Source organism: Rana temporaria, chromosome 7 (assembly GCF_905171775.1).
Source record: "Rana temporaria chromosome 7, aRanTem1.1, whole genome shotgun sequence".
Classification (NCBI taxonomy): Eukaryota; Metazoa; Chordata; class Amphibia; order Anura; family Ranidae; genus Rana; species Rana temporaria.
The window spans coordinates 107,587,889-107,615,466 of record NC_053495.1 but is presented as its reverse complement, the minus strand read 5'-3'; the positions used below and the strand labels follow the sequence as shown (position 1 = coordinate 107,615,466).

The following is a 27,578-nucleotide window of genomic DNA, read 5'->3' as shown; positions in this document are numbered from 1 at the left end:
AATATGAAAGTTGTGACATTTTTGGGGCTTAAAAAAAAGGTGTATTCAATTCTGGACTAGATGGAAATGTGTTTCAGCTTATTTTAGAAGAAACGTAAATACCTTGAGATTCACAAAAAGGAGCGTTTGCTACTCCTTTTTTTATTGAACATGTGTACTCAGTAGCACAATTGTTTGTCACAATCACAACCTATGTTGGGTCACACACAGGGGTGAGCAGATCCAGGGGAGACTTGTTTAGCTTACATATCTAAACGTAAAAATTGTGTTAACTGATTTGAGATTACTTTGTGAATGGATTAAATATTGGTCTATTTTATTGATAATTGTTTAAAAATCAACAATAGTGACCTTTTGTTTATCATTTTTTAATTTTTGGGTGTCATTTCAGGCCGCTCTTAATGGTTGAACCTCATGTTTTCCCTTTCTTCAATCTTGTAGGGCACAATGAAGCACAAAGGCAGGAGGCACAAGCCAATCAAGCCACACCCCCGAGGGATGTAGAGGAAGAGGAACCTGCCTCAACATCCGGTAAAGTAACATCTACCACATTTTCTGTGAATATAGATATAGGCATACAATCTTTTAACACATGTTTTGGTTCCACATTTCAGGAGGAAATCGGGCTGGTCAGGGACTGGACACGTATAGTGCCCAGCTCCTCATCGGCGAGGTTCTCACCTGCAGGGCCCAAGTTGAGGACATACGTCTGGCCTGCCGTGAAATACGCCACAAAGCCAAGACGCTGGAACGGCAGCTAAAAAATTTTATTAATGTTTTGGGGAGGGTTTAATTTTTGGTGTATTTTCTTTTTTCCTTGAATTTAAAAAAAAAAAAATAAAAAAAAAAAAAATATATTTTCTAATAATCAAAAAAGACCAAAAAAAATAAAAAAAATATTATATTTTGTAATAATCAAAAAAGACCAAAAAAATAAAGAAAATATATTATATTTTGAAATAATCAAAAAAGACCAAAAAAAATTAAAAAAATATTATATTTTGTAATAATCAAAAAAGACCAAAAAAATAAAGAAAATATATTATATTTTGAAATAATCAAAAAAGACCAAAAAAAATTAAAAAAATATTATATTTTGTAATAATCAAAAAAGACCAAAAAAATAAAGAAAATATATTATATTTTTAAATCATCAAAAAAGACCAAAAAAAAAAAAAAAAAAATTATATTTTGTAATAATCAAAAAAGACCAAAAAAATTAAGAAAATATATTATATTTTTAAATCATCAAAAAAGACCAAAAAAAAAAAAAAATATTTTATATTTTGAAATAATCAAAAAAGACCAAAAAAAAAAATAAAATGATTTGTTGTACTAATCCAAACTAAAAAAGTAACAAATAAATAACATTTTGGACTCCAAACAATTTGTGTGTAGTTATTGGTATCAATGCAGACTCATTAAATTAATCAGGCATATTTGTAGAGTTATTAAGATTTAACACTCATGGGAATTTATTACATCCCAAACACATGGCTGGATGAGAACCTACGAAAAAGAAACATTACCCCCCAAAACTTACAAATAACTAAAATCAAACAAATAAACACTGTTTCATCAAACAAAAAGTAAATTTATTTTTTTAAACAAGATCAGGCATTGCAATGGCCCCCCTCCCCATAAAATAGTCCACATAGGATTGACGCACTGCACGTGCGGTTTGGGGGGCCAAGCCTCTATGGCTAGCCTGATGTCCCGGCTCCGGAGCCACAAGATCAGCCTCATCAGGCAATACCGTCAGGTACGTTTGAGAATTTCTTTTCAAAAAATTGTGCAAAATGCAACAAGATAGTATAATATAATTCCACTTGTATTCCGCCATGTTTATTGCTGTTAAAAACAATCTGAATCGGCTGGCCATGATTCCAAAGGCATTCTCTACCACACGTCTTGCCCTGGCCAGCCGATAATTAAAAACCCTCCTCTCATGGGTGAGGGTGCGTACGGGAAATGGCCTCATGAGGTGGGGACCCAAACCAAAAGCCTCATCTGCTACAAACACGAAGGGCAGACCCTCTTCGTTCTCCTCCGCAGGTGGCAATCCTAGGTCCTCCAACCGAAGCCGTTGTGCGAACTCCGTCTCCGCAAAGACACCGCCGTCCGACATCCGGCCATTTTTCCCAACATCCACGTACAAAAACTCGTAATTTGCTGAGACCACCGCCATCAAAACAACACTGTGGAATCCCTTATAATTGAAGAAATGGGATCCACTATGGGGTGGGGGCACAATGCGGATGTGCTTGCCATCAATGGCTCCTCCACAGTTCGGAAAGTTCCAACGCTGGGAGAAGTCCGCTGCCACAGTCTGCCATTCCTGTGGCGTGGTGGGGAACTGGATAGAAAGAAAAAATAAAAAACATTAGAACAAAGATTTTAAACAGAATATAGCTAAAATTACAAGGGATCCCACCAACAATTCAACAAAAAAGGTTAGTATTAAAAAAAAAAATGTGAACAATTAAGCATATTAATCACCCCCCTCTGATGTTTAAAAAATATATTTAGGGGGAGTGGGGCTCAAGATGAGATGAGAAACAACCCCCCAAAAAATATCTAAATAAGAAAAATAATTATTAGTATGTATTTCAAAAATCTAGGGGGGGGGGTTTGGACAATGGAGGCCACAAATAAACGGGGATATAGGGACACACAAAATGCAGCACTACAATGGAGGCCACAAATAAACGGGGATATAGGGACACACAAAATGCAGCACTACAATGGAGGCCACAAATAAACGGGGATATAGGGACACACAAAATGCAGCACTACAATGGAGGCCACAAATAAACGGGAAGATAGGGACACACAAAATGCAGCACTACAATGGAGGCCACAAATAAACGGGAAGATAGGGACTATGCTAGGTGGGTTTGCCCACAACATAGAATGATGGACAGGTTGGCTAAATTAAATAAACATGTAGGGCTTTACTAATTGTGTAGAACAGCATACATAGAGACAAAGTGAGCATTCTGAGCATATTAGAAAATTATTACTTTTTTTTTTTTTTTTTTGGGAATTAGTTTGACCATTGAAAGAACACCACTTACCTTAACATAGTCCTCCTGAAGAACCTGAATGATGGCCGAACAGGTCTCAGGGATTATGAGGCCCAGAGCCTGGGGGGAGATGCCCGTCGAGAACTTCAAGTCCTGCAGACTTCTCCCTGTTGCAAGGTAGCGCAACGTAGCAACTAGCCTCTGCTCAGCAGTGATGGCTTCCCGCATAACGGTGTCCTGCCTGGTGATATATGGCGACACCAAAGCCAAAAGCTGCTGAAATACGGGGTCAGACATCCTAAGAAAATTCCTGAAATCATCAGGGTTATTTTCTCGGATCTCCCGCAGCAGAGGCATATGAGAGAACTGGTCCCTGCGTAGCAACCAGTTCTTGGTCCACAACCTCCTCCTCACCCTGTTCATGGACCGTCGCTGGGATGCAGCACACATCCTAACAACAAGCACAGCACGATCTCGGCGACGAGTTCGTACCCGCAACATGGCTAGAAAACGGTCGTCAAATCAGATCAGACTAAAAATTACGCCCTGAAGTAAAGAATGGCCTTTGAAGAACGACCTGCTAAACAGCACCGTGCACACCAAACGTAATGCCTAAACAAATACGTCCTTAGTACAAGCACTGTATCACAGATCCGACAACAAATAGACAAACTGTACGACAGAAAACGAAATTTAAAGCACAGTCACTGAAAATCACGAATCGTATCTCACCAAACTTTTACTAACACGCAGCAACACGATATCAGCAAAAGAGGCCGTCTTCCGCATGGAAACGACCCTTTATAGTGACGTAGTGCGTGATTGACGGAACTGCGCTGTGCTAGAGCGTTGTGAAAAAGCGATGGTGTGTATGCTACGTCGTTGTTCAAATTGAAGTTTGAAAAATGACGTTTTTTTAAAGCACATAAAGCGTCGCTTTTTTCCATCGCAGAAAACGATGGTGTGTACGCGGCATAAGGCCCCGTACACACGACAGAGTTTCTCGGCAGAATTCAGCGAGAAACTCGGTCAGAGCCGGATTCTGCTGAGAAACTCTGTCGTGTGTACACTTTCGGCCCGATGGAGCCGCCGAGGAACTCGTCGATAAAATAGAGAACATGTTCTCTATTTTCTCGTTGTTCTATGGGAGAACTCGGCCCGCCGAGCTCCTCGGCGGCTTCAGTGCTGAACTCGCCGAGGAACTCGATGTGTTTGGCACGTCGAGTTCCTCGGCCGTGTGTACGGGGCCTAACTCTAATTCTAATAATATATACCTGTATATACTCGAGTATAAGCCGACCCGAATATAAGCCAAGGCACCTAATTTTACCACAAAAAACTGGGAAAACGTATTGGCTCGAGTATAAGCCTAGGGCAAGAATGCAGCAGCTACTGTAAGCGGAAAAGAGGGTCAACAATGTCCATTTGCACGCCTCACTCTGCCAATTTGCAACCTCACTGTGCCCATTGCAGCCTCACTGTGCCCATTGCAGCCTTACTGTGCCCATTCTCACTGTGCCCATTGCAGCCTTACTGTGCCCATTGCAGCCTTACTATGCCCATTGCAGCCTTATGGTTCCCATTCTGACTGTGCCCATTGTAGCATTAATGTGCCCATTGCAGCCTTACTGTGCCCATTTTCACTGTGCCCATTGTAGCCTTACTGTGCCCATTCTCACTGTGCCCATTGCAGCCTTACTGTGCCCATTCTCACTGTACCCATTGTAGCCTTACTGTGCCCATTTTCACTGTGCCCATTGCAGCCTCAGTGTACCTCTATTCTTGACAGGCTGCGGGCATTCATTTTTCAAAAGTTGCGGCTTCCTCCGTGATAGTCAGTGTACCTGTTGGGTCGCAGGTGTCCATTTTTTAAAAGTCGTGGCTTCCTCCTGGTTCGTTATAGGCGTTTGACACTGTGTTCCGCTACCGCCTATCACAGAGGTCCTCTCATCCTCGGACTCAGTTTCCCAGAAGACACTGTGTTCAGTGTTCCGCCAATCACGGACCTTCTTTCATCACGGACAAGAGGACGTCCATGATAGGAACACTGAACACAGTGTTTGCTGGGAAAGTCCGAGGATGAGAGGACCTCCGTGATAGGCGGTAGTGGAACACAGTGTCAAATGCCTATTTCGGACCAGGAGGAAGCCACGACTTTTGAAAAATGGACGCCCACGACCTGACAGATACACTGACTCGAGTATAAGCCGGTGGGGCTGTTTTCAGCCCTAAAAAAGGGCTGAATAACTTAGTTTATACTAAAGTATATATGGTACATAGTTGTCACTCAGAAAAGTATAATCCTGAATATTTTTTTATAGATATCATATTGCAAAACTAAAGTGGAAACCCCTTAAAAATGTTCTTTTCATTATAATGTATATATCACAAGCTCTCAGCGTAACTGAAAATTAGTTCTACCACCCTGTAAAACAAAAACCTATTTGCCTCTTTTGTGTTGTGATGTTTTTTTGTGTACACAAAACTTGACCAAACTGTATTTTTTTTTATTTTGGGTCTCTGAAACATCAAAGTCATATTGTGTACGGAGTTATAAAGGTAATAAAATCACAATATTAGATAAAGCCATTACAGTGTAGTGTTGTAAGACCTGCTAAAAATAGAAATAATGATTTGTGCACATTTTGATTTTAGACTTATGAGACACTAGATGGCAACATTACATTATACTGCATTACCAGCTGAATACCAATAAAGATTTTTGTCTGCATCTCTGACTTCATACCGCAAATATGACAAATGTGCTCTGGGCTTTTACACCCTGTGTGTGTTTGTGGGTGTTTGCATATCTCATCTGTATTGTATGTTCATGAACTAAAAAGTTTTCAAAAAAGATATCAAAGCCATTTGTTATATTTTATTCAATAGAGTAGGTAATGTGCATGACATAACGCTGCCTGTAGACACTGTTGCTATAATTTGCTTTAACAAATGGACATTGTGACAGAGTTTGCTGATGTATGACCTTGGTTATTTCTTTAAGTGCCTACGGGGCCGAAAAATGGAAAAAAAAAATATAATGTATTCAATGAAGGCCATACACATGTGTAGATCCATTCTCTGCTTTAGAGCATGAGCTATCAAGTGAAATTGCATGCATGCTTATTTGTATGCTGGTGTAAATTATAATGTATATGTGGTTTGCTGAAAGTAGTTTTGTTTCTTGTATATATTATTATTACACTGTTTTAATAGTAAATATAAGACAACATATGATTTTTTTTTGTTTTATAAAATTAAAACTCCCTTAATTTCCCCATAATTACATAACTTAATATTTGAAGGTACTGGGGTACAAAATGTTGCCATCATGTAGTAGGCAAGGAAGTAATCCCATAAATATATAATTATTAGATAGTGGGGCTTAGATACTCTGGTGAAGATTTACTAAAACAGAATCTTGTGCAGCTGTGTATAGTAACCAATAAACTTCTAGGTGTAATTGTCAACACTTAATTGAACAAGCTAAAATTAGAAGCTGATTGGTTACTATGCACACCAGCACCAGATTATGTGTGCACCATTTCTAGTAAATTGCTCCCATTACGCCTACATAAGCCTTACATTATCGATAGACTCATATTCAATACAATGCCTCCTTCATTAAAACAAAAAATGTCTGGGTTTGATCCCTAAACATCTTATATGTGGCAACTCCCTCCTAATCTTAAAAAAAAGTGTAGATACTAATTTATAATCGTTCATACCCATGGTGGCTCAACTAATAGAATTACTTCCATACAACTACCAATTTGTTTGTTCATTTTCCCAGCCATCATATATATGTGTCAATATCATTAAGGTCATGGAAATCCAAATCTTACACTTTTAATGGCTTAATCTGTCAGTTTCACAATAGTTTAGTCAACAAATTTGTTAGCTTGTTACTGTCACAAGCTCGGTTCAGTTTTCTAAGCACTATACGTATATCAATTGCCTCAGGGTCATGGGAACCTTACTTTGCATGGCAGACTTAATCAGAGTTAAGGGGTCTAATCAGTAGTACTGATATTTTATTTAAAATGATACGATTTTACCTCTTTTATAGAATATTAATATACTCTGCCAAAGGGTCTGATATTCCAAGAAATTCAGTATAACATGTTTCAGCAATATAAATTAAAACTGATTAATGCAGTCTTCTGGCAGATGTATAGGACTGTGTGGTTTTCCTATCCATGACTTTTATTAGAGAGTGATTACAAGTAGTATAATGCAACAATTTACATGCCTAGATTTTCCTATCAGTGGACAACACCAGAGGACATTTCAAATAAATATTTCTGGTTTTACAAAACAACATCGCCTTTTCAATGCATTATCTTGGCTAATGCAAAATATGTCTCTTCTACGAGACACATATTGACCAAATGTAGGTAGTTGGGTAAACCGGGAATAGTATGTATTCTGGTGAGTACTGGCAATACAGTGAAAATGTCTCTTTTACAGGAATAGATGTGATTGTTTTTACTGAATATGGTCTACAAAGTCATTCACTATATCTATTATACATATGCATTTGCCCTGCTGTTGAGTTCAGCCTTGCTAGCTTCAGAATGTATACTCAGTATACCTCAATTCCCCATTTCCACTATTTCCTTTCTTTCCAACAGAGGTGGGTCCTAGAGCTACAGAGGAAAGACATGTCTATGGCTACTTTCCTGCTCTCCTACAGCAGAGACACTCACAGAACTGTTAATATAGCAGATAGTGATAGCTGCACCTGAGTTTGCACTCTTCAGTTTTAGTAAATTAACCCCATAGGATATTTTCATTCAGCCCTTGCAATCAATAGATGCTGGGCGGGAGGTGACCAGCAGGACCACCCAAGTAGCGAATTTCGGGCAGTTAGAAACTGACCACAATTTGTATAGTGTGTATGCAAATTCAGTTGATTTTCTGAATTAAATTTTTATTTTGTTTTTTAAATTAGCACAAGGGACAGTCCTTACAGTCAGTGTGAGCTGTTTCTTGTGCTGCTGGCTCCTGATCTTTCATCTCCAATCTTCCCTCCTACCCCTATTGAGATCTTCCGGAGTGGAGAGGGATCTATCATATGCACTCATCAAGTGCCAACTAAGTTTGCCCTTTCAGATCCCCTCCTCCAGTCATAGAAGCTGTATTATAGCTTCTATAAATGAAAAATGATATATGAATGAAGGACAGGCATATAAAAGGAAGGTCAGCCTCCACTATTTATATTCCATTTCATTCATTAAAACTATAGTACAGCTTCTATGAATTGAGAAGGAGCTGAAATGACACGTATAGACGGAACTCTTGATGAGTGTGTAGGTTGGTCATCTCTGTTAACTCCTGGCGCATTGGAAGATTACAGCAGCTGGGGTTAAGGGCAATTGAGGAGGAAGACTTCAACTAAAGTAGGAGCCATCAGCACAATGGAAACATCACAATAACTGTAAATAATATCCTTTGTACTGATTTGTTTTAAATACATTTAGATTTAAAGGCTAGTATCTGCCTGGGCTCATGCATATTCAATGTGTGCATTAAACAATTCTGACAGCCATAATATATTGTTACTTTATACAATTTATTTCATGCAAATCCAATGTAATGCAAAATGAAGCTAGATATAGTACATCTGCACATTTTTCTTACCAATACCCTACCGCACTGATGCAGTGCCTAGCATAATTATTATCACATTATCAAATGAATGGTACAAATGATTTAAACTGAAGGAAGTTATTACCTAGATCAATTCGCCAATTGTTTTTTACAAGTCTCTTTTTGTTCCTGCACAAGTTTCCAGAAAGAAATAAGTTCCGTTGGACCTATTTCATGAGAAGTAATAAGCCTATTATACAAACATGGAATAAACTGAACTCTATAATTATTAAACAGAAAGCTATCAACAGGTGGAGTTATTTGTATGCCTTCTTTGTCAAGACAGATTCCCACAAACACATCTTCAAGGTAAACATATTTTACATTAAAAGAGGCCCTCAAAATCCTTGGTGCAACATCCCCAGAAAACACATAGCCTGTTCCTGAGCAAAAGGTGGGGTAGACATCATAGGGGTAGAGGGAATGTGGCATGTGCCATTTACTATCCTTATTTCTGTGTGGCTGGTGATTCTCTAGCAAAAAGCCAGTAAAATAGTTTTGCTTGATAGGTGCATTTGGTTCTAAGAAGTCCAGCAAATGCTCAGTGTTGACAAACATATCGCAATCTGTCTTCATTACATATTTTGCTCCTGGGCAATAGACAGAGACCCAGTCAATGCCCATTATGGTTTTAATAGTCAAGTTTTTATATGTATCCTGGAAGTTTTTCTGGATGATATCATGGTATTGCTCACTTTCCTGCAAAATGACATTGTGTTCCACCGTTCTATCAATGCCTAACATGAATAGACGGACAATAGGAATTCCGTCTCTTAGGGACTCATTTCCCCATGATTGTCTTATGGCTTGTCGCTTTTCAGTGTCTACTGCACTTGATGCAATTATCAGGACTAAGAAAGGACTGACAGTCTTACATTTGTTTGGTTCATTAATAACATACTGATAGAAATTGATGCTTAAATACCCTTCAGCAGGTGATGACACGGTGCTAGGAATTCTAAGAAGAGTCTTTCTAATCCATTCAAATGAAGTTTGAGTAATTTCAGTCATGTCATCATTGCCAGAAAAAATATCTTTCTTATCCACTGTTTCTGTGAAATATGTGGAATGTGCTTGGTGGTAAACTAGATATACAATAAGAGCACTGCAAGAAACAATTAAGTATATTAAAAGCAAAATAAATGTCTTAATGGAACAAAATGAAACTTTCCTATGTAATGCCATCATGGATTTTCTGGTTATTCAACATGAAATTGCGAAGGCAGGTTTGTCATTTTTATTCCACTGATGCAGCTTTGTTTTGTGATAGTTATTTGCTCATGACCTACAATAAACAAATATAAAATTGTATTTAGTATATGTGCAATAGTAGATATCATAATAATGAAAATGGCAATGGTTAATAATAAAAATATTACATTTAAGTTTTACACAAAATTAAAAAAAAGTTAATTTGAAGATCAAAACCCTATCTGAGGCCCCCCTGATAATGTCCTAATGGATGAAACACATAGGGAGGAGTCTATGCCCTGATGTCACACCCCTGCATCGAGTCTCAAGCAGCAGCTCCCTATGTGAGTTCACCTAGCGTTTTTTGACTGTATGCTGTATGTTGATGTTTTATCTATTGTACCAACAATGTTTATAATAAAAAAATACTACACTATGGTGGCATCTTGTCTGCTTTTTTTAATTTCAATAGTTTTTTATTGTTTTATAAGGTATAAACATACATGGAAAAAACATGTCGTGGGTATACATATGTTAGTACACGTGGATGTCCAAAGACCAACAGAGGTAGACATCCGCATTATACAATACAAAATAAGAGCACAGCTTTGGGAATGCAATTCTACGATTCAGCGGGTAACACATAGACGTGCCTTGGGACCCATCTTCCAGAGGCCACCCCTTGGGTACTTGCTGTGACCTGTGGAATCGGGCCTATACCATCCAAGCTGCACATGCTCTCAAAATTGCTGCATGGTGTATGCAACAATACTCTCCACGAACATTGGTATGCTACTCATATAAGAGATTTAAACTGTAATGTTGAACATGGAGCAACATACTCCGTGGCTACAAATTTAAACAAAGGGAGCCAAAAATAGCCAAAAATAATGAAAAAATAAAATAAGGAAAAGGAAAAGGAAGGAACCAGCACTTCGCCTTGGTCTAGATTTACAACTTATTTGTCAGTTTTTAATACTATAACCGTTCTTAATATAGGAGTTTGTTAGTGTCATACCAATCCACCCAGGACTGCCATTGAGTAAGAAATGTGGTAATTCTGCCCTCTGAATAGGCTAGCATGCGTTCATACATGAAGTGCAAATACACGGTTTTAACCACATCTTCTACCTTGGGGCTCACATTGGATCTCCAAAGTCTCATTATGACCAACTTGGCTGCCAATAGGAGATGTAAGATGCATTTCCTAAAAGGAGGAGGAAAGTCCTCTATGCCCAGGTGTAATATGGCTAAGGAAGGTGAGAGGTGTATAGTGAGTCCCGTAACCTGGCGCATAATTGCAAATATGCTACTCCAGAATCTAGCCAATTTCCCACATGCCCATAAAATATGAAACAGTGAGCCCACTTGTGAGCACTGTCTCCAGCAAAGTGGAGATTCTCCATGACCAAACTTAGCGAGTCTGGATGGAGTTAGGTACCACCTTTGAGTAACCTTGTGATAAAGTTCCCATAAGTTGGCACTTTTGGTAGCTGAGTGTGTGTGTTGTAGTGCTTTGAGCCATTGGTCGTCCATGTAGGGACCACCTAGATCTCTTTCCCATGCCATTAATGCGTTGCTTTTAACAAAGATAGCTTTGTTGTTAAGCAGGTTGTAAATTAATGTTATACCCTTACTCTTGCCTCTCTGAGAGGTGAAAAATGTTTTTGTTTTCCAGAATATCTTATAGGGCCTATATTGTTTACTTTTGAGGAATGATTGTACTCTAAGGAAACTGAATTGTTCCGAGCTAGGGAGATTATATGTAGTTTGTAATTGCTGAAAGGATCTCAGTTTCCCCTCCTCTTGAATATCAGAAATCCACTGTACGCCTCCCAGTGTCCATTTCTGCAGGTTTAAGTTGGGTATTATTAAAGCTAAGGAGGAGATAGGTATGTCCAAGCCCACCGTAGGAGTTGAAAGTAGCTCCGCCGAAGCGAAGTTCCTCCATGCCTCTAGAGTAGCTACCATAAGGGGTGCTAAGGTCATTTGCGTGCATTTGAGGAATGGGCTTGCCAGCAAAAGCGCTGCCAAATCCCGTCCCGGCGCTTGGTTTTGCTCAAGGGGTCCCAATATTGGGGTTACCTGGGTTGGGAACCAGCTTTTAGCTTGTGTTAAAACAGCCGCTAGATGGTAGTCAGCAAAGGAGGGAACTCCCATGCCCCCGGCCATCTTATTCTTGCGCAATTTGTGAAATGCACTACGTGCTCTTTTACCCACCCATATATATCTTGATAGAATACTTTGTAATTCCCCGAAAAACTTTTTGTTCACCGGTATTGGTACCGTTCTAAACACGTACAGCACCTGTGGCAGTATCTGCATCTTGAAGGCGGCCAATCTACCGGACCATGACAAAATGTGTTTGCTCAGCGCCTTTGTTCCTTCCCTGACCTTATCCACTAACGGCAAGTAATTGGCGGTGAATAATTGCTCTGGATAGGCAGTAAGATGGATCCCCAGGTAGTCAAGTGTGTGGTCATTCCACACATAAGGATAAGCACTTTGCATATTCATTTTCTCATCGACACTGACACCCAGATTTAAAATAAAAGATTTGGTATCATTCACCTTATAGTATGATATTTTACCATAATCTCGAAGCAGACAAGAAACCCTTTCCAGGGAAGTCACCGGATTAGTAAGCATCAGTATAATGTCATCAGCGAAAAGACTAATGACGTGTTTTTTACCTGCTATTGTAAACCCGTGCACTCCAGGTGCTTGTCTAATGGAAGCCGCAAGCGGCTCCATTAGTAGATTAAAGATGAGGGGTGATAGTGGGCATCCCTGCCTTGTCCCATTCGTGATTCTAAAGGGCTTGGATAGCATTCCGGACGTATAAACTTTGGCCGACGGGACCGTGTACAGGGCCAAAATCGCTGACAATAAGTGCTTTTCAAAGCCGTATTTTTCCAAGGCGCATTTCAGGTACATCCAATGCACCCTGTCGAACGCCTTCTCTGCATCCAAAGCTAGGAGCAGAGAAGGCGTTCGCGTCGCTCGTGCTATGTGGGTGATATTGATTAAACGCCTTGTGGCGTCCGATGCTTGTCTGCCTTTCGTAAACCCAGATTGGTCCGGGTCTATTAAAGTGGGTATAACGTCTACTAATCTCAGGGCTATCATTTTGGCGTAAATCTTAAGGTCATTATTCAGTAAGGAGATTGGGCGGAAATTTTGAGGAGCATCCGGTGACTTCCCAGGTTTGGGCAGTGTTACAATCAGAGCCTCAAGCATTTCGGGTGGAAAAGATGTCGAGGTCGCAGCCAAATCAAACACCTTCAATAGATGTGGCCCTAAGATTGTTTGAAAGGTCTTGTAATAGTCTCCTATGAGTCCATCAGGGCCTGGGGACTTGTTGGAAGGGAGAGTTTTTATAGCCTGCACTAGTTCGTTCAGTGTGAAGGGGGAGTTCAGGTCACTTAATTGTTCTGGGGTCAGAGTGGGTAAGTGGATTTTGGAAAGAAAGTTCTGTATATCGGTCAGTGACGGTTGATAGGTTGAGGAGTCTTGGTCTAAATTGTATAGGGAGCTGTAATAGTCGCTGAACGCGTCTGCGATGTTTTGAGGGTCATACACCGGTTTCTTGGTCCTGGGATGTGTTAAACGAGCAATCTTGGTTTTAAAGCGCTGACCTCGTAGATAACGGGCCAACGCTTTGCCTGCTTTGTTATTAGTCGAGTAGAAGGACATTTTTGCCCATCTGTCTTTGGCTTCATAGTCATGTAGGAGAAGGAGCTTGAGGTCATGTCTTAGGGCTGCAAGTCTGGTACTAGTGGATGCATTGGGATTTGATTTATTTAGAGAGTCAAGGGCGTCTATGTCTTTGAGGAGAGTGGTAAGTTTTAGTTGCCTCTGCTTCTTGGCCCTAGAACCCAGCTGGATAAACACCCCTCTGATGAAGGCTTTGTGAGCGTTCCAGAGTGTGAATGGGTTATCCGTGGATTGAGAATTGAGCTGAAAATACTCTTCTAGCCGTTCTCTGATTGTTTCTTTGGTGGCTATGTCCTGAATGATGGAAGAGCTATCTCTCCATACAAAGGCAGCAGTATCAGGGTATTTGTCACCCAGGGTCAGGAGAACGGAGGCGTGATCTGACCACGTGATCGTGTTAATCTTGGTATGTACAACTCTGGTGAGCAGCCATTTATCCAATAGAAACAGATCAATCCTCGAGTATGAGCAATGCCTGTGTGAGAAAAAGGAGTAATCTCTCTCGGTAGCATGCGTACAACGCCAAGCATCGTACAGATCATGAGACCGCAGGAAATTAGCCAGGGCCGGGCCCCTCCCCTGGAGCACCGTGGTGGAGTCCAGCATTGGGTCCGGAACTACATTTAGATCGCCACATAATATCAGGGATCCTTGGAGGGATTTCCCGATCTTACGCATGAGGCCATTTAAAAATGTAATCTGTCTCTTGTTTGGGACATATACATTCACTAGCGTGTATCTAATACCATTGATATCACATATCAATACTATATAGCGACCAGAGGAATCAGAATATTCCTTAAGTAAGGAGAAGAAAACCGTGTCCCTGACAGCTATCATTACTCCCCTTTTTTTTGCCTCCATATTAGAAAAAAAATAATGTTGAAAGGATCGGTATGTACATTTAGGTGGCGCATGACTATGAAAGTGGGTCTCCTGAACACAGAGAACATCACACCGCGAGGAGTCAGCTTCCCGCCAGAGCGACGCCCTCTTAACAGGGTGATTCAAACCATTTGCATTGATCGATAACATTTTAACCGGCATTACAAGCAAAGTAATATAATGCTATCAACAGGGGTCTTGTGTACTCACGACCCCTTGTCATCATAGATATTTCAAAAAGATAGAATGTTCGACGGAAAACGTTGCCCCAGATCAGGTAGAAGTGACACAAGTCTCTTGCAGCTGGGTGGTTAGAGATGATGCAGTCTGTAGAATCTGAAAAGTGCGGTTCCTGCAACCAAGATTGGTTATGAAAGAAGCACAAACATAAAATAAACCAAAAAATAAAATAAAATATGAACTGTAAAAGGAGGGCCGAAACGACCCGAGTGCAGAAAATACTGCTCAAATACAGGGGAGCTTAACCGTGATAGAGCTCCAAGGCGGGACCCCATAGGGCCAAAAGAATATATGCACAGGGCAATGATGTTGGGCCGAGAATTCATTCATTTCAGTGGTTCTTAGAGACTTGTTGCCAATCAGGGGACACCCTGCCGGGTGTGTTAGATCTGGTGGAAGTAGAGTTGTCTTCATGGAGAATCTTCCATTTCTGAAGTAATTTGAAGCCTTTGGCTGGGGAGGTAATCACATGCGTAGTTCCATCTTTGGTCACCATCAGCTTCGTTGGAAATCTCCATTTATAAACAATGTTATGATTCCTCAGGGCTTTGGTGATAGTATTCAAATTCTTCCGAAGCTGCAGGGTGAACTGCGATAAGTCGGCATAAAACTGTAGGGGTGCATAGTCAGTACCCCCATGTTCCCCCTTGTGGGTAATAGACATCAGCTTTTCTTTAGACTGGTAAAAGTGCATTCTAAAGAGAACATCCCTGGGAACATTCTCTGGAATAAAGGAGGGTTTAGGCAGCCGATGGATTCTATCGATAGACAGCTCTATAGCAGGGATGTCAGGCATTAGGGCCGTCAGCATGGTCATGGCGTATGTGCGCAGATTAGAGGGGGCCACAGTTTCTGGGATGCCACGTATTTTCACGTTGTTTCTACGTGACCTGTCCTCTAAATCTGCTAATTTAGCTTTTATCCACATTTGTTCTTCCTCTGCCGTATCATGAGCGTCTACTAAGTCATTTATGGTGGTTGCGTATTCCCCCATTTTGGTTTCAATGTGGCTAACTCTTTCACCCACTGCTGACAACTCAGTGCTAAACTTCCTCATGCAAGACATCATATCCCCATGAATAGTGCTCCTTAGAGAGATGAGCATGTCTTTAAGGGTAGTGTCCAGGACTGGCTGATGTTGTGTGGGGAATGAAATTATGGAGTCAGGGAGCTCCCTTGTGTCTTCCTGTGAGTCAGCGTTGGATCTTACCTCACACTGCTGGGTGTCAGATTCGTCCGCTCTGAAACGGGACTTTGCAGGGCTTCTACTGAGCGGGGAAGGTACTTGTGGTGTCCCTCCAGCCTCAGGGGAGTCTCGGTGGTCTGGCATAGCGATGGCCTGAAAGCGACCATTGCGGGATCCAGATAGGGAGGAAGCGCCGGCGCCATCTTGCCCACGAGGCAGCGGCGATGAGGAGAAAAAGTCCGTCAGCTTTTTCGGCCGGTGCTCTGCCTGTCTCTTCCTCGTCATTGCATCCCGTTGGTGGGCGAGTGTTCCGCTGCGATTAGGGTAGGTTTAGGGATAGAAATAGAGCCTCAGTGCGCTGTGAGCCGCTGTACAAGTCCGCCGTAAGCCGGAGCTCAGGAGTCACACCGCCATCTCGGTGGAGTCCAAGCCACGCCCTCTTGTCTGCTTTTTTTGAGAGCTCCATTGATACAACTTATGCTGGCTTTCTATCCTGATGTGAGGAGAGCCTATATATGTTTTTCCCAGGTTAGACAATTGAGGCTTAGGCCTCGTACACATGACAGAGAATCTCGTCATAAATGAAACGCTGTTTTCCTCAACGAGGTTCTTGACAGGCTTGTCGAGAATCTTGTCAAGCTTTCTTTGCATACACACTGTCAAGACAAAATCTCGTCGTTCTCAAACGCAGTGACGTACAACACGTACGACGGCACTATAATGGAGAAGTTCGATTCCACTGGCGCCACCCTTGGGGCTGCTTTTGCTAATCTCATGTTACTGCATGTTAAGTAAAAGTTTGGTGAGAGACGATTCGCGCTTTTCAGTCTGTTACAGCGTGACGAATGTGCTATCTCCATTACGAACGCTACTTTTACCGAAGGTGTGCTCCCGTCTCATACTTTATTCTGAGCATGCGCGGGTTTCTAAGCATACACACGAACGTGTTTCTCGTCGTAAACCAGCCCGACGAGAAACACGACGAGGAAATAGAGACTCTCGACAAGAAAAAAGAGAGCATGTTCTCTTTTTTTCTCGTCAAGATCCAAGACAGTTTTCTCGACGAAAAACATACACACAACCGTTTTTCTTGGCAAAAATGCTCTGCCAGCATTTTTCTTGGTGGATTTTGCAGAGGAAAACGGTCGTGTGTACGAGGCTTCAGACTATAAGGAGGAAGCAATCTATTCAGAGAAATCAATCTGTGTCTGCTGCACATTGGGCAGTGTGTGTTTCTGGTGAGTGAAAAATAGGTGATGAGGAGTGGCCACTCATTGAAAGATGTCCACTTGTAATATCCACAAGAATATAACAGGGTGACAATGCAAGAGTGAAAATAGGGGACAGGGACAGGGTGTTGTCACCAATTAACAGAAAGTGCCTAAACATGGAGCTTCACAAAAAAAAACCTTTTACATGTTACATTAATATATATAAAAAGTATATATTCGATCTCAGTGATTTGGTTATAATTATACTTTAACCATTTCAAACAGTGCTCTCTGATATAAAGTGAACTTCCAGGCTAACACTAACTGCCCAAAAATTGTCCTTTCCCCCTCCTGCTACTTATCCTGCATAGCCTGTGTAAAAAAAAAAGGTTTGTATACTTACTTAATGTTAGTCTGATCCAGTCTGGTTATGTGATCTACAGCTCAGGCTCTCTTGTGTCAGTGAGCGGCTGCTGCAGGGGAGAGGATTGAGCACTGTCAATGCTTTGAACATGGGAGCCTATGAGTGACATCACAGCTCCCAGAATTCCCAGTTGTTGTTGAGCATTCCCTCCTCTCCCCAGCAGCCACTACTCACTGACACAGGAGATCATGTGACCGGACCAGAGCGGACTAAAAATAGGTAAGTATACAGATCTTTTTTACATAAGTTAGGCAAGATACTGTAGGTAGGCGCCTTCTAAGTGTGAACTGTAAGAACTTTATAGTACAATAAATAAAAACACACACATTGAGGTTACAAGAAATCAGCATGGGGAAAATGTCCTGTAGCAGTGCATCTCCTGACTCGCTGGTCCATCAAGCTGTCAGGAGAAGCACCGCTGCAGGACATTTTCCCCATGCTGATTTTTTGTAACCTCAATGTGAGTGTTTTTATGTATTGTACTATAAAGTTTATACAGTTCATACTTAGAATGTTCCTCTCTCTTTGCTTGTATCTACATGTTTTGGAGTGTGCTTCTGCTACCCTGAAGAGGCCAGCCCTGAGTTGTGGACTGGAATCCCAACACTGGATATCATCATCCTATCCTTTGTCTTAAGGTGAAAAAACTTCTGACAGTTACCATGCCCCCAGCCCCCCCATTTTTTGTACCTGAGCCCTAAAAATGTCCCATGGTGAGGATGCGCAGTCTCTCTGCCCAGGGTTCTCGGCTCTTGATTGGATAGATTGATAGCAGCGCAGCCATTTACTCCCGCTGCTGTCAAATGAATCCAATGACACAGGTGCCAGGGGGCGGGGCTGAGTCCTGCATTCAACAACTATGGACGCAGAATGCTGGACACGGGAATGCTCCCGCAAGGTAACCCTCCAGGAGAGCGCTTCTCTTAGGGGGTTATCTGATGCGGGGAGGAGCCGCAAGAGCCACCTGAGGGACCCCAGAGGATGGCGTTAGGGGCCAAAATCAATTGCACAGTGGAGGTAAGTATAACATGTTTGTTATTGCACAGTCGATGGCAGTTATCATTATAGGAAGTTCCATATTATTGGTAAAAAATACGATAAATACCATTTACCAAAATTTTCAAGAATTAACAAATTTTTATGAACAGTTCCTAAATTAGGTAAATGCAGTAAACTTCAAAATGTAATTATTAAAAGGTTCCTAAAGCCTATAATAGGCAAATGATTAAATAAGATATCTGGAAGAATGGATAAAGAAGTAAATAGGCACTGATGATTATAAATACTCAAATATGTGATGTCTTAAGCATCATCATGTAGGTTACTGTTTCGAAATATTTCCTGACACAACTGCCTAATTTTACAACGCAGCTTTCTTTTTTTTTCTTTATTAGAAATTGTTTCCATTGAGCCACTGCTTAAGAAGTGTGTGCTTTGACCACAGCCTAATGGGTTGCGGTTACGGTACTTCCTCTGGTTCTCTTTCAGATTTCTAACAGATTTCTCTAAATACTGAAATACACACATATAGCAACAAAGACATATGCACATTAGTTAAATGTTTAAACAGTCTGCTAAATTATCTGAAGCCTCCCACTGGGGCCAGCTGTATAGCTTAGACCCTGCTGCTCTTTTCTTTTATTTCCTAACAAGACCAACTGTGTGGCTGCCCTTTTGATGCCTTGCAGAAGTTTCATTATTCATTAGCTAATAACTGCAACTGTTTAAAAGGTGCCATTATATGTTCACCTTTTCCAACCCAATAGAATAGTCTCCATATTTATAGGAAACTGTTTTGAAGATGGGCATTTATGCATGATAAAACATAGGAACATCACTGCAACTGTCGATGCAAACTACAGTTACAGGAAAACTATAATTAATACCTGTGTATGCAGTAACACATTACTAAGATTTATGTACAATCTGCTAGACTGTGAATAATGTATACATCTCTTTAGTTATAGTAAAGCAGCTCTCCCTAGGGAATTTTGCCCTAAATGATTGGCTCTCACAGGAAAAGCTCCAAAACTCCCTAGTAGTGTCAAAGTTTGCCATGTCTTCCTGTTACCCACTCCTTGCAATGTTCCCATCTGCCCAATTCCTATTAGCCGGCACAAACATTTGCTAGGTGTACATGCCTGCATGAGAGTGCACGTGGGTGTGCATGTGTATCACAGCGTGTGCGCAGATGGGCATGCATGCCCAGAATGAGCATTGGCACCAATTGGCCTATTTTAGGGATGATTTAATGCAGTGTCAGTGCTACAGTAACTAGTCTTCAGCTGTATCCCTGATTGTGTCATGTATAGAGATGTGAAGGCCTGGCAAATAATCTGAAAAACAAAAAGTTTGTTCCTGTTTTTTTCAAAGCCACTTTTTGTTTTTTTCCTGAAAAATGACAATGAGAAATATTATATCAATGGAATAGTATTTAAGCTATGAAATATGACCCCTTTTAAAGCTCCCCAGATGGGTCACTAGAATCTTCCTCTTTCTGACCTTTTTTACTTTTATTTCTTTCTCCCTTTTCTTTTCCCTTGTTTCTTATGTCCTCCTCTACTCCCTGTTTCCTTCTTTTTAATTTCATTTTTAGGGACTTTTCTTTCCGACCATCAGTAGTAGTCACACACCTCTGATCCCTCCTTTTGATCCGCCGTTAATATCATAGGGGAAACCAGAGGCTCTAGTTTTCAACTAGATTTATTTCAACTCCTGAAGAAGTCACTTGTGAGTGACGAATGCGCGCAAGAGTCCGGTTTAAAGAGTTACCGGATGTGATGCCAGCGAGTCCGCCACTCGTTTTTTATATGCTGTATTTTAAAACTACCTTTGTGAGTACCTAGGGCCAGATTCACAAAAACCTGGCGCAACTTAAAAAATCCCATTTAAGTTACACTGCCTTAAAATTTCTACCTAAGTGCCCGATCCACAAAGCACTTACCTAGAATTTTCAGGCTGTGTAACTTAAATCCGGCCGGCGCAAGGCGTTCCTATTCAAATGGGGCGAGTCCCATTTAAATGAGGCGCGCTCCCGCGCCGGCCGTACTGCGCATGCGTGAAGTTACGTTACGCCGAGTTTTGTGGATCGCGCCGGGTAAAAAAAGTTGCGTCGGAAAAAAAAAAAATGAAAAAAATTTGACAGCGTCGCTCGGCATGCATTCCTGAGAGGGAGAACTCCATGCCAATTTTCAAATAAAAAGCCGGCATGGGTTCCCCCCCCAGGAGCATACCAGGCCCTTAGGTCTGGTATGGGTTGTAAGGAGACCCCCCCCCCCCTACGCCGAAAAATCGACGTAGGGGGTCCCCCTACAATCCATACCAGACCCATATCCAAAGCACGCTACCCGGCCGGTCAGGAAAGGAGTGGGGACGAGCGAGCGCCCCCCCTCCTGAGCCGTACCAGGCCGCATGCCCTCAACATGGGGGGGTTGGGTGCTCTGGGGCAGGGAGCGCACTGCGGGCCCCCCCCACCCCAGAGCACCCTGTCCCCATGTTGATGAGGACAGGACCTCTTCCCGACAACCCTGGCCGTTGGTTGTCGGGGTCTGCGGGCGGGGGCTTATCGGAATCTGGGAGTCCCCTCAAATAAGGGGGCCCCCAGATACCGGCCCCCCACCCTAAGTGAATGGATATGGGGTACATCGTACCCCTACCCATTCACCTGGAGGCAAAGTGATAGTTATTAAACACACAACACAAGGGTTTTTAAAATCATTTATTAGTCTGCTCCGGAGACCCCCCCTGTCTTCTTTAGCTCTAATACCAGGGGGGGCTTCTTCTTCCGCTCTCCAGGGGTCTTCTCCGCTCTCCGGGGGTCTTCTCCGCTCTCCGGGGGTCTTCTTCTATCTTCGCCGCTCTCCGCTGTTGACTCGGCGCACCCCGGTTCTTCTCCAGCTGTCCGGTGCCTTCTTCTTCAGCGCTGGCTGCCTGCTATCTTCGTGTGTTAGCTCAATTACTAGCAGGCAGCCAGCGCGGTCTTCTGTGACGTCATCTTCTTCTCTTCTTCTCCCTTCTTCCGATGTTGACACGACGCCTCTTCTCACTGCAATGATGGAAGCGTGCCTTGCATCCCATTTATATAGGCCTCACCGTCCCATCATGCTCCGGTAGGTACCCATGTGGGTAGGCACCCACCAGCTTTGTGGATCGCCCTAAGTGCTAATTTGCATACCAGAAGCGGCATTTCGACTCGAAATGCCCCCAGCGGCGAATGCGGTACTGCATCCTAAGATCCGGCAGTGTAAGTCCCTTACACATGCCGGATCTTCTGCCTAACTTTGGAAAACTGATTCTGTGGATCAGTTCCAAAGTTAGAACCAGGGATACGACGGAGTAACAGCAGTTACTCCGTCGTATCTCTTTTGAGGATCTGGCCCCTAGTGTATAAGCTGTTTTTATACTATTAAATCGCTCCTACGTTATTAAGCTATTGGTGCTTTCCTTTATCTTTCCGTGTGAGGACCATTGCCACCTACAACGGCCTGAAATTTCGTTGCTGCACTTATCCATATATTTAGTTGTTTTATGCTGTTACCTTACAGCAGTAAGGTAGGGGGACATCTGCACTACTTTTAAGGAAATTGGAACCCTTCCCCGGCAAGCACTATATGTTTGGACACTTGGCACCAGCACTTTATTACATGCGTTCCAGTAGCGTTCAGTATGCTGCTCCTGCATGAACACTTATGCTGTTTTCACTGTTTATATGTTTGCTATCACCTATGTGTATAGTTTTGTAGCTTTCTGGCTTTAGCAGCGCCTGCTGTCTTATTCACCTAGCACTATTGTGTTCACCTTGGATTTGTTACTATGCATCACTGAAGTTGTGTACTGTTACACTGTTTAGATGCACTTATTTCATTTTTGGATCTAGCACTGTATTTATGAGATTTATACTATTATTTCCTATCCCTACAGCGCAGCACTATTTTTTATTCATAGATTTATTATGTTTAGGTGTTTTTCTCCCTATGGTTGTCCCCTTTCCAGGGACTACTCTCTCTAGCTATCGACAAGCCTCCTCCATGTCTCTAGCCTGATCAATTATCCTGTTGTTCTGCAAGTTCGCTGTTTGTGGTTTATTTTGACTCATGTAAGCTCGTTACGGACCTTTGTGGACCTATGTCACTTTTGTATTACACTTCTTTTACTCTTTGTAAACTTTGTAAACTTTCTTAATACAAACTTTTGAAAGTAAACTATGTAACATGAAGACCTTAAAGGGGTTGTAAACCCTCCTGTTTTTTCACCTTAATTCATCCTATGGATTAAGGTGGTGAAAAAACTTGACAGTCATCGGTCCCCCAGCCCCCCATTTTATTTACCTGAGCCCTGGAATGTCTCATGGTGAGGACACGCAGTCTCTCTGCCCGGGGTTCTCGGCTCTTGATTGGATAGATTGATAGCAGTGCAGCCATTGGCTCCCACTGCTGTCAATCAAATCCAATGACGCGGGTTGTCGGGGCCGAGTCCTGCATTAGACGGCTATGGACGCCGAATACTGGACATGGGAGCGCGCCTGCAAGGTAACCCCCAGGAGAGCGCTTCTCCTAGGGGGTTAGCTGATGCAGGGAGGAGCCACGAGAGCCACTCGGGGCCACTCTGTGCAAAACAAACTGCACAGTGGAGATAAGTATGACATGTTTGTTATTTAAAAAAACAAAAAACAAACCTTTAGGGCCAGATTCTCGTACCTCCGCGCAATTTTGGGCAGGCGTAACGTATCTGATTTACGTTACGCCTCCGCAACTTACACGGGCAAGTGCTGTATTCTCAAAGAACTTGCTCCATAAGTTGCAGCAGCGTAGCGTAATTTGGCCGGCATAAGCCGGCCTAATTCAAATTTGGATCAGGGGTGCGTGTTTTATGTTAAACTACTGTGACCCGACGTGATTGACGTTTTTGCGGAACAGTGCATGCGCCATCCGTGGAATTTCCCAGTGTGCATTTCTCCAAAGTACGCCGCAAGGACGTCGTTGGTTTCAACATGAACGTAAATGACGTCCAGCCCCATTCACGGACGACTTATGCAAACGACTTAACTTTTTCAAATTTCGACACGGAAACGACGGCCATACTTAACATTGGTACTCCGCACTTATGCCTCATATAGCAGGGGCAACTATACGCCGGGAAAAACCTAACGTAAACATTGAAACTTTACTGCGTCGGCCGCGCATACGTTCGGGAATTCGCGTATCTAGATAATTTGCATACTCAACGCGGAATACAACGGAAGCGCCACCTAGCGGTCAGAAAAAATATGCAGTTACGATCCAACGGCGTAAGAGACTTACGCCTGTCGGATCTAATGGATATCTATGCGTAACTGATTCTATGAATCAGGCGCATAGATACGACGGCTCGGATTAGGACTTACAACGGCGTACATGGCGCTGCGCCGTCGTAAGTCCACTGAGAATCCGGGCCATAGTATCACTTTAACCCCCCTGGCGGTAATCCTGAGTCTGGCTCGGAATTGCTTAACTTGTCCCTGGATCCTGCGATGCCTTTCCGCTGTGTGATCGAGCGGTGTCCTCGCTCGATTCACACAGTGCCTGTGTGCCGCCGAGCTCCATTCCCTGCGACGTTACGACGCACGGGGGGTGGAGATCGGCGCCAAATTCAAAAAAGTAAATAAATACATTACATACAGTATACTGTAACCTTTTAGATTACAGTACTGTATGGAAAAAATACACACCCCCTTTGTCCCTAGTGGTCTGCCCAGTGTCCTGCATGTCCTTTTATATAATAAAAACTGTTCTTTCTGCCTGGAAACTGGAGATTGTCCATAGCAGCCAAAAAGTGTCCCTTTATGTCAAAAGTGGTTTTAGAGCAGCTAGAAAACAGCGATAATAAATTATAATCACTTGCAGAATTGTGCGATAGCAATTTGTGGGGAAATTCATCATCAAAAAATAAAAGTAATGACAGCAACAATTCTGCAATTATTTATTGTTATTTATTATATTATAATTAATGATTTTGTTTTTTCCATTTTATTATACCCGGGATGTCTACTAGACTCTTGTTTGGACAGATTTAAGTGAGTTATTCCTAAAAATTACAGGCCTACAATGTAAAACGTCAAATTTCCATGCAAAATAATGGTACCGCTTTCAGCACCTAAAATATGAAATAATCATACCGCCAGGGAGGTTAATGAAAGATTTCTGAGACTTTATGTAAAGTCTTTAATTATTGTAAGTTCTCTCAGCTGAAGACAAGCAAATACTGGAATACAATTCAAGTAACACTGTATTTCTCAATGCAGTTCTCAAACAAGAGAAATTTGCATATCTGCCACTAGGGGGCACTGCATAGGAAAGGTTCCAGTTTAGTTTGCCTACAGTTCAGTGATTGTTGGGATACAGCAGTTGATTGTTTATGTCCTCTCAGGCCTTAATTCACAGGTAAGAGTGTACATTTTTTTGACAGATTCATTTATCTTTATAATCTTTAAATGATTCCTGTTAACGTTCTCCACCATCACAGCATAATTTTTACCTGTAGTCTGCTCAGTACATTTTTTTTTTCTTTTCCTCCTCTCAGTAAAATGGTGAAATGAACATCTAGAGTTTGGAAACATTTCCACAATGCTATTTTCGCTGAGAGCAAAGCTGCAATTTGCAAAAATTGTGAGAAACACAGGATCACTACCTTCCATTCTCACAGAATGGCAGACCCGCTGATTGTCTAATCAAAGGGGGAGTGGTTCGCCGGCAGTGTGCATGCCTGCCACAGACCCGGAAGTGCAGAATAACATACAGATACGTTATTCTGCACTGAGGCACCGCCTTACGAACATATATATATATATATACAGTATACGGTCAGCAAGCAGTTAATGATTGGCAACTAGAAAGCCCGGTTTCCAATCACTTGATCGCTGTGATAGCTTCTGATGGAACGCCCAAAGAAAAAAAAAACAAGGTATATTTCAACTGGATACAGGAAGAAGTTGTGATGATGCATACAGTTTTACTGACATGTCAAATTTGCAAAATTGTGTTCAGGCATTTAGATTTGTTTTGCCCTCCACCATGAAGGGGTTAACAGAATAAACCTTTGGGAACGCACCAGTAATATCTAATAGGCACAGAGGGTGATTCTAAATGTAGTGTATATTTAACAGAAGTAACACCACCAAAGCTGCAATGATAAACAAAAGCTCTAATTAGAACCATCTGCTCTGTGAAAACTGCTGCAAGCTGGATGAAGAGTATAGGTTGATAGTGACTTTGTTTACACCCCTTACAGAAGCTTTATTTCAGGACTCCCTTTGTCTTTAGGGTCCAAAATTGTGGTAACACTAAACATCATCTCTAACATATCACACATACTTATGCCCAGATAGCAAGCAATTGTGCTGCAAGTTTGAAAATTACTTGCTGAGCTATTGCTTGACTTGCCAGGCTTCTCAAGTTTGTTGCACAATTGCAGCAAGTCCGCATTGCATGATACAGTCATCCCACCACAGGGGGCACTGTGGCTAAATTTTCATGCTGTAGACTTGCAGAGCTTTTGCTGTAGACTCACCACTGCAACTTGCTCTTGCGAGAGACTTGCCATGCAAATTTGCTACAAATTGAAAAAGTGTAAATTAGATCTTGTGCTTCAAGTGCTCTGCAAGAGTACAACCTGCCAGTGAAAATTTGCAGCAAGTTAGCAAGACTTACAATTCAACACTGCCACAAATGTGTGAAAAGTTTTCCATGCTATCTGAGTAGTTTACCATGCTTGCCAACTTCTCTAATGCCTTGTACACACGATCAGGATTTCCGATGAAAAAGTCTAATTTTCAAGTTGGAGTACTAGTCACATTATCATCTATTTCAGGAGTTTTGACACTTGTTGACACTCATTTTTCTTCATTTATTCTTTGTGTCTTCCTTCAGTAATAGAACAGCAACATGATGGCAAGTCAGGCTCCAATGTTGGTTTTCTTCTAGTACTTTTGCATATATAAAGAAATGACTGAGACGGTCAATGGCATGTTTTTCTTTTGCGTTTTCTTCTCGCCTAAAAACCAGTGCCACTTGCACTTACACAGAGTCAGATTTCCTAGGCACTTTCAACTGGCACTGACTTGCAGATGGTGCTAGCAGTTATTGTCCCAATGCCCATGGCATTTTAATTTTGGGTGACACTACTGTGTTGGTGATTGTGATGACACTTTTTTCCTGGGTAGCTACTAGAAACAAACTTTTTTTTTTTCTGTAGGGGAACTCTTTTGTGGTAGATTTAGCATCTAATTGAATGAGACACTAATGGTTGAAATTGTATAAATGAAATCTAAATATACAGTATACATGTGAAATACAATAGTTTATTTTTTAATTTAGTTATTTTGTGGAAAAATATTTACAAAACACAAAAGAGAATTTACTAAGAAAAAAATAAAATAAAAAACACAGCAGTAAAGCTTTGCACTCTTGTAGAGGAAGAGTGGGGATGCATGTGTCCCAAGTTTTGGCCGGCCGAAACTGGGTCCCCAAAGTCCGGGAGATCAAGTGCAAAAAGGTGTCTCGAGTATAAGCCAAGGGGGGCATTTTCAGCACACAAAAAAGTGCTGAAAAACTTGGCTTATACTCGAGTATATACGGTACCTATATCTATTTTTTCCAGTAGATATAACAAAACATCTCTCCAAAATAAGCAGAATCTGTTATTACAAAGATATCAATGGAACATGTGTCCTCATTTGATGATTTCCCTGAATTTCTGTTCTGATAACAACTTACAATTTTGGATTTCCTCTCAGTTTCAGTAATTGGACAATGGACACGAAGACAAATAGAAAAGGTAATTTTCCCCAACAAAGACACAGACAGCAATGCAAACCTGTTTAAAAAAAAAAGATGTGGAGCACTGGACTGCTGTTTCAAAAAGCTGTTCCAGTAATGCCTTGTTCACATGCAGCGTATCAATGTGTACACCATGCAAGGGGCATATTTACCCTCATGGGGATGCATAGGTGATTTCCTTGCATTCCCGTGCAGGAAGTCCCACTGATGTCTATTGAGAAGCAGTGGCTGCAC

The 27,578-nt window shown here is 41.8% G+C and overlaps 1 protein-coding gene across 1 annotated transcript in view; it reads right to left on the bottom strand.

Moving 5' to 3' along the window:
* Window positions 1-7,211: 7,211 nt before the first annotated feature.
* The window catches only part of LOC120945562 (beta-1,3-galactosyltransferase 2-like), an 83,472-nt gene continuing 63,105 nt past the window's right edge, over window positions 7,212-27,578 (bottom strand). Inside the window, exon 2 of the mRNA XM_040359819.1 lies at window positions 7,212-9,963. Within this exon, the coding sequence (XP_040215753.1) occupies window positions 8,769-9,866 (1,098 nt within the window). The 5' untranslated portion in view covers window positions 9,867-9,963 and the 3' untranslated portion in view covers window positions 7,212-8,768. The remainder of the gene's footprint in view (window positions 9,964-27,578) is intronic.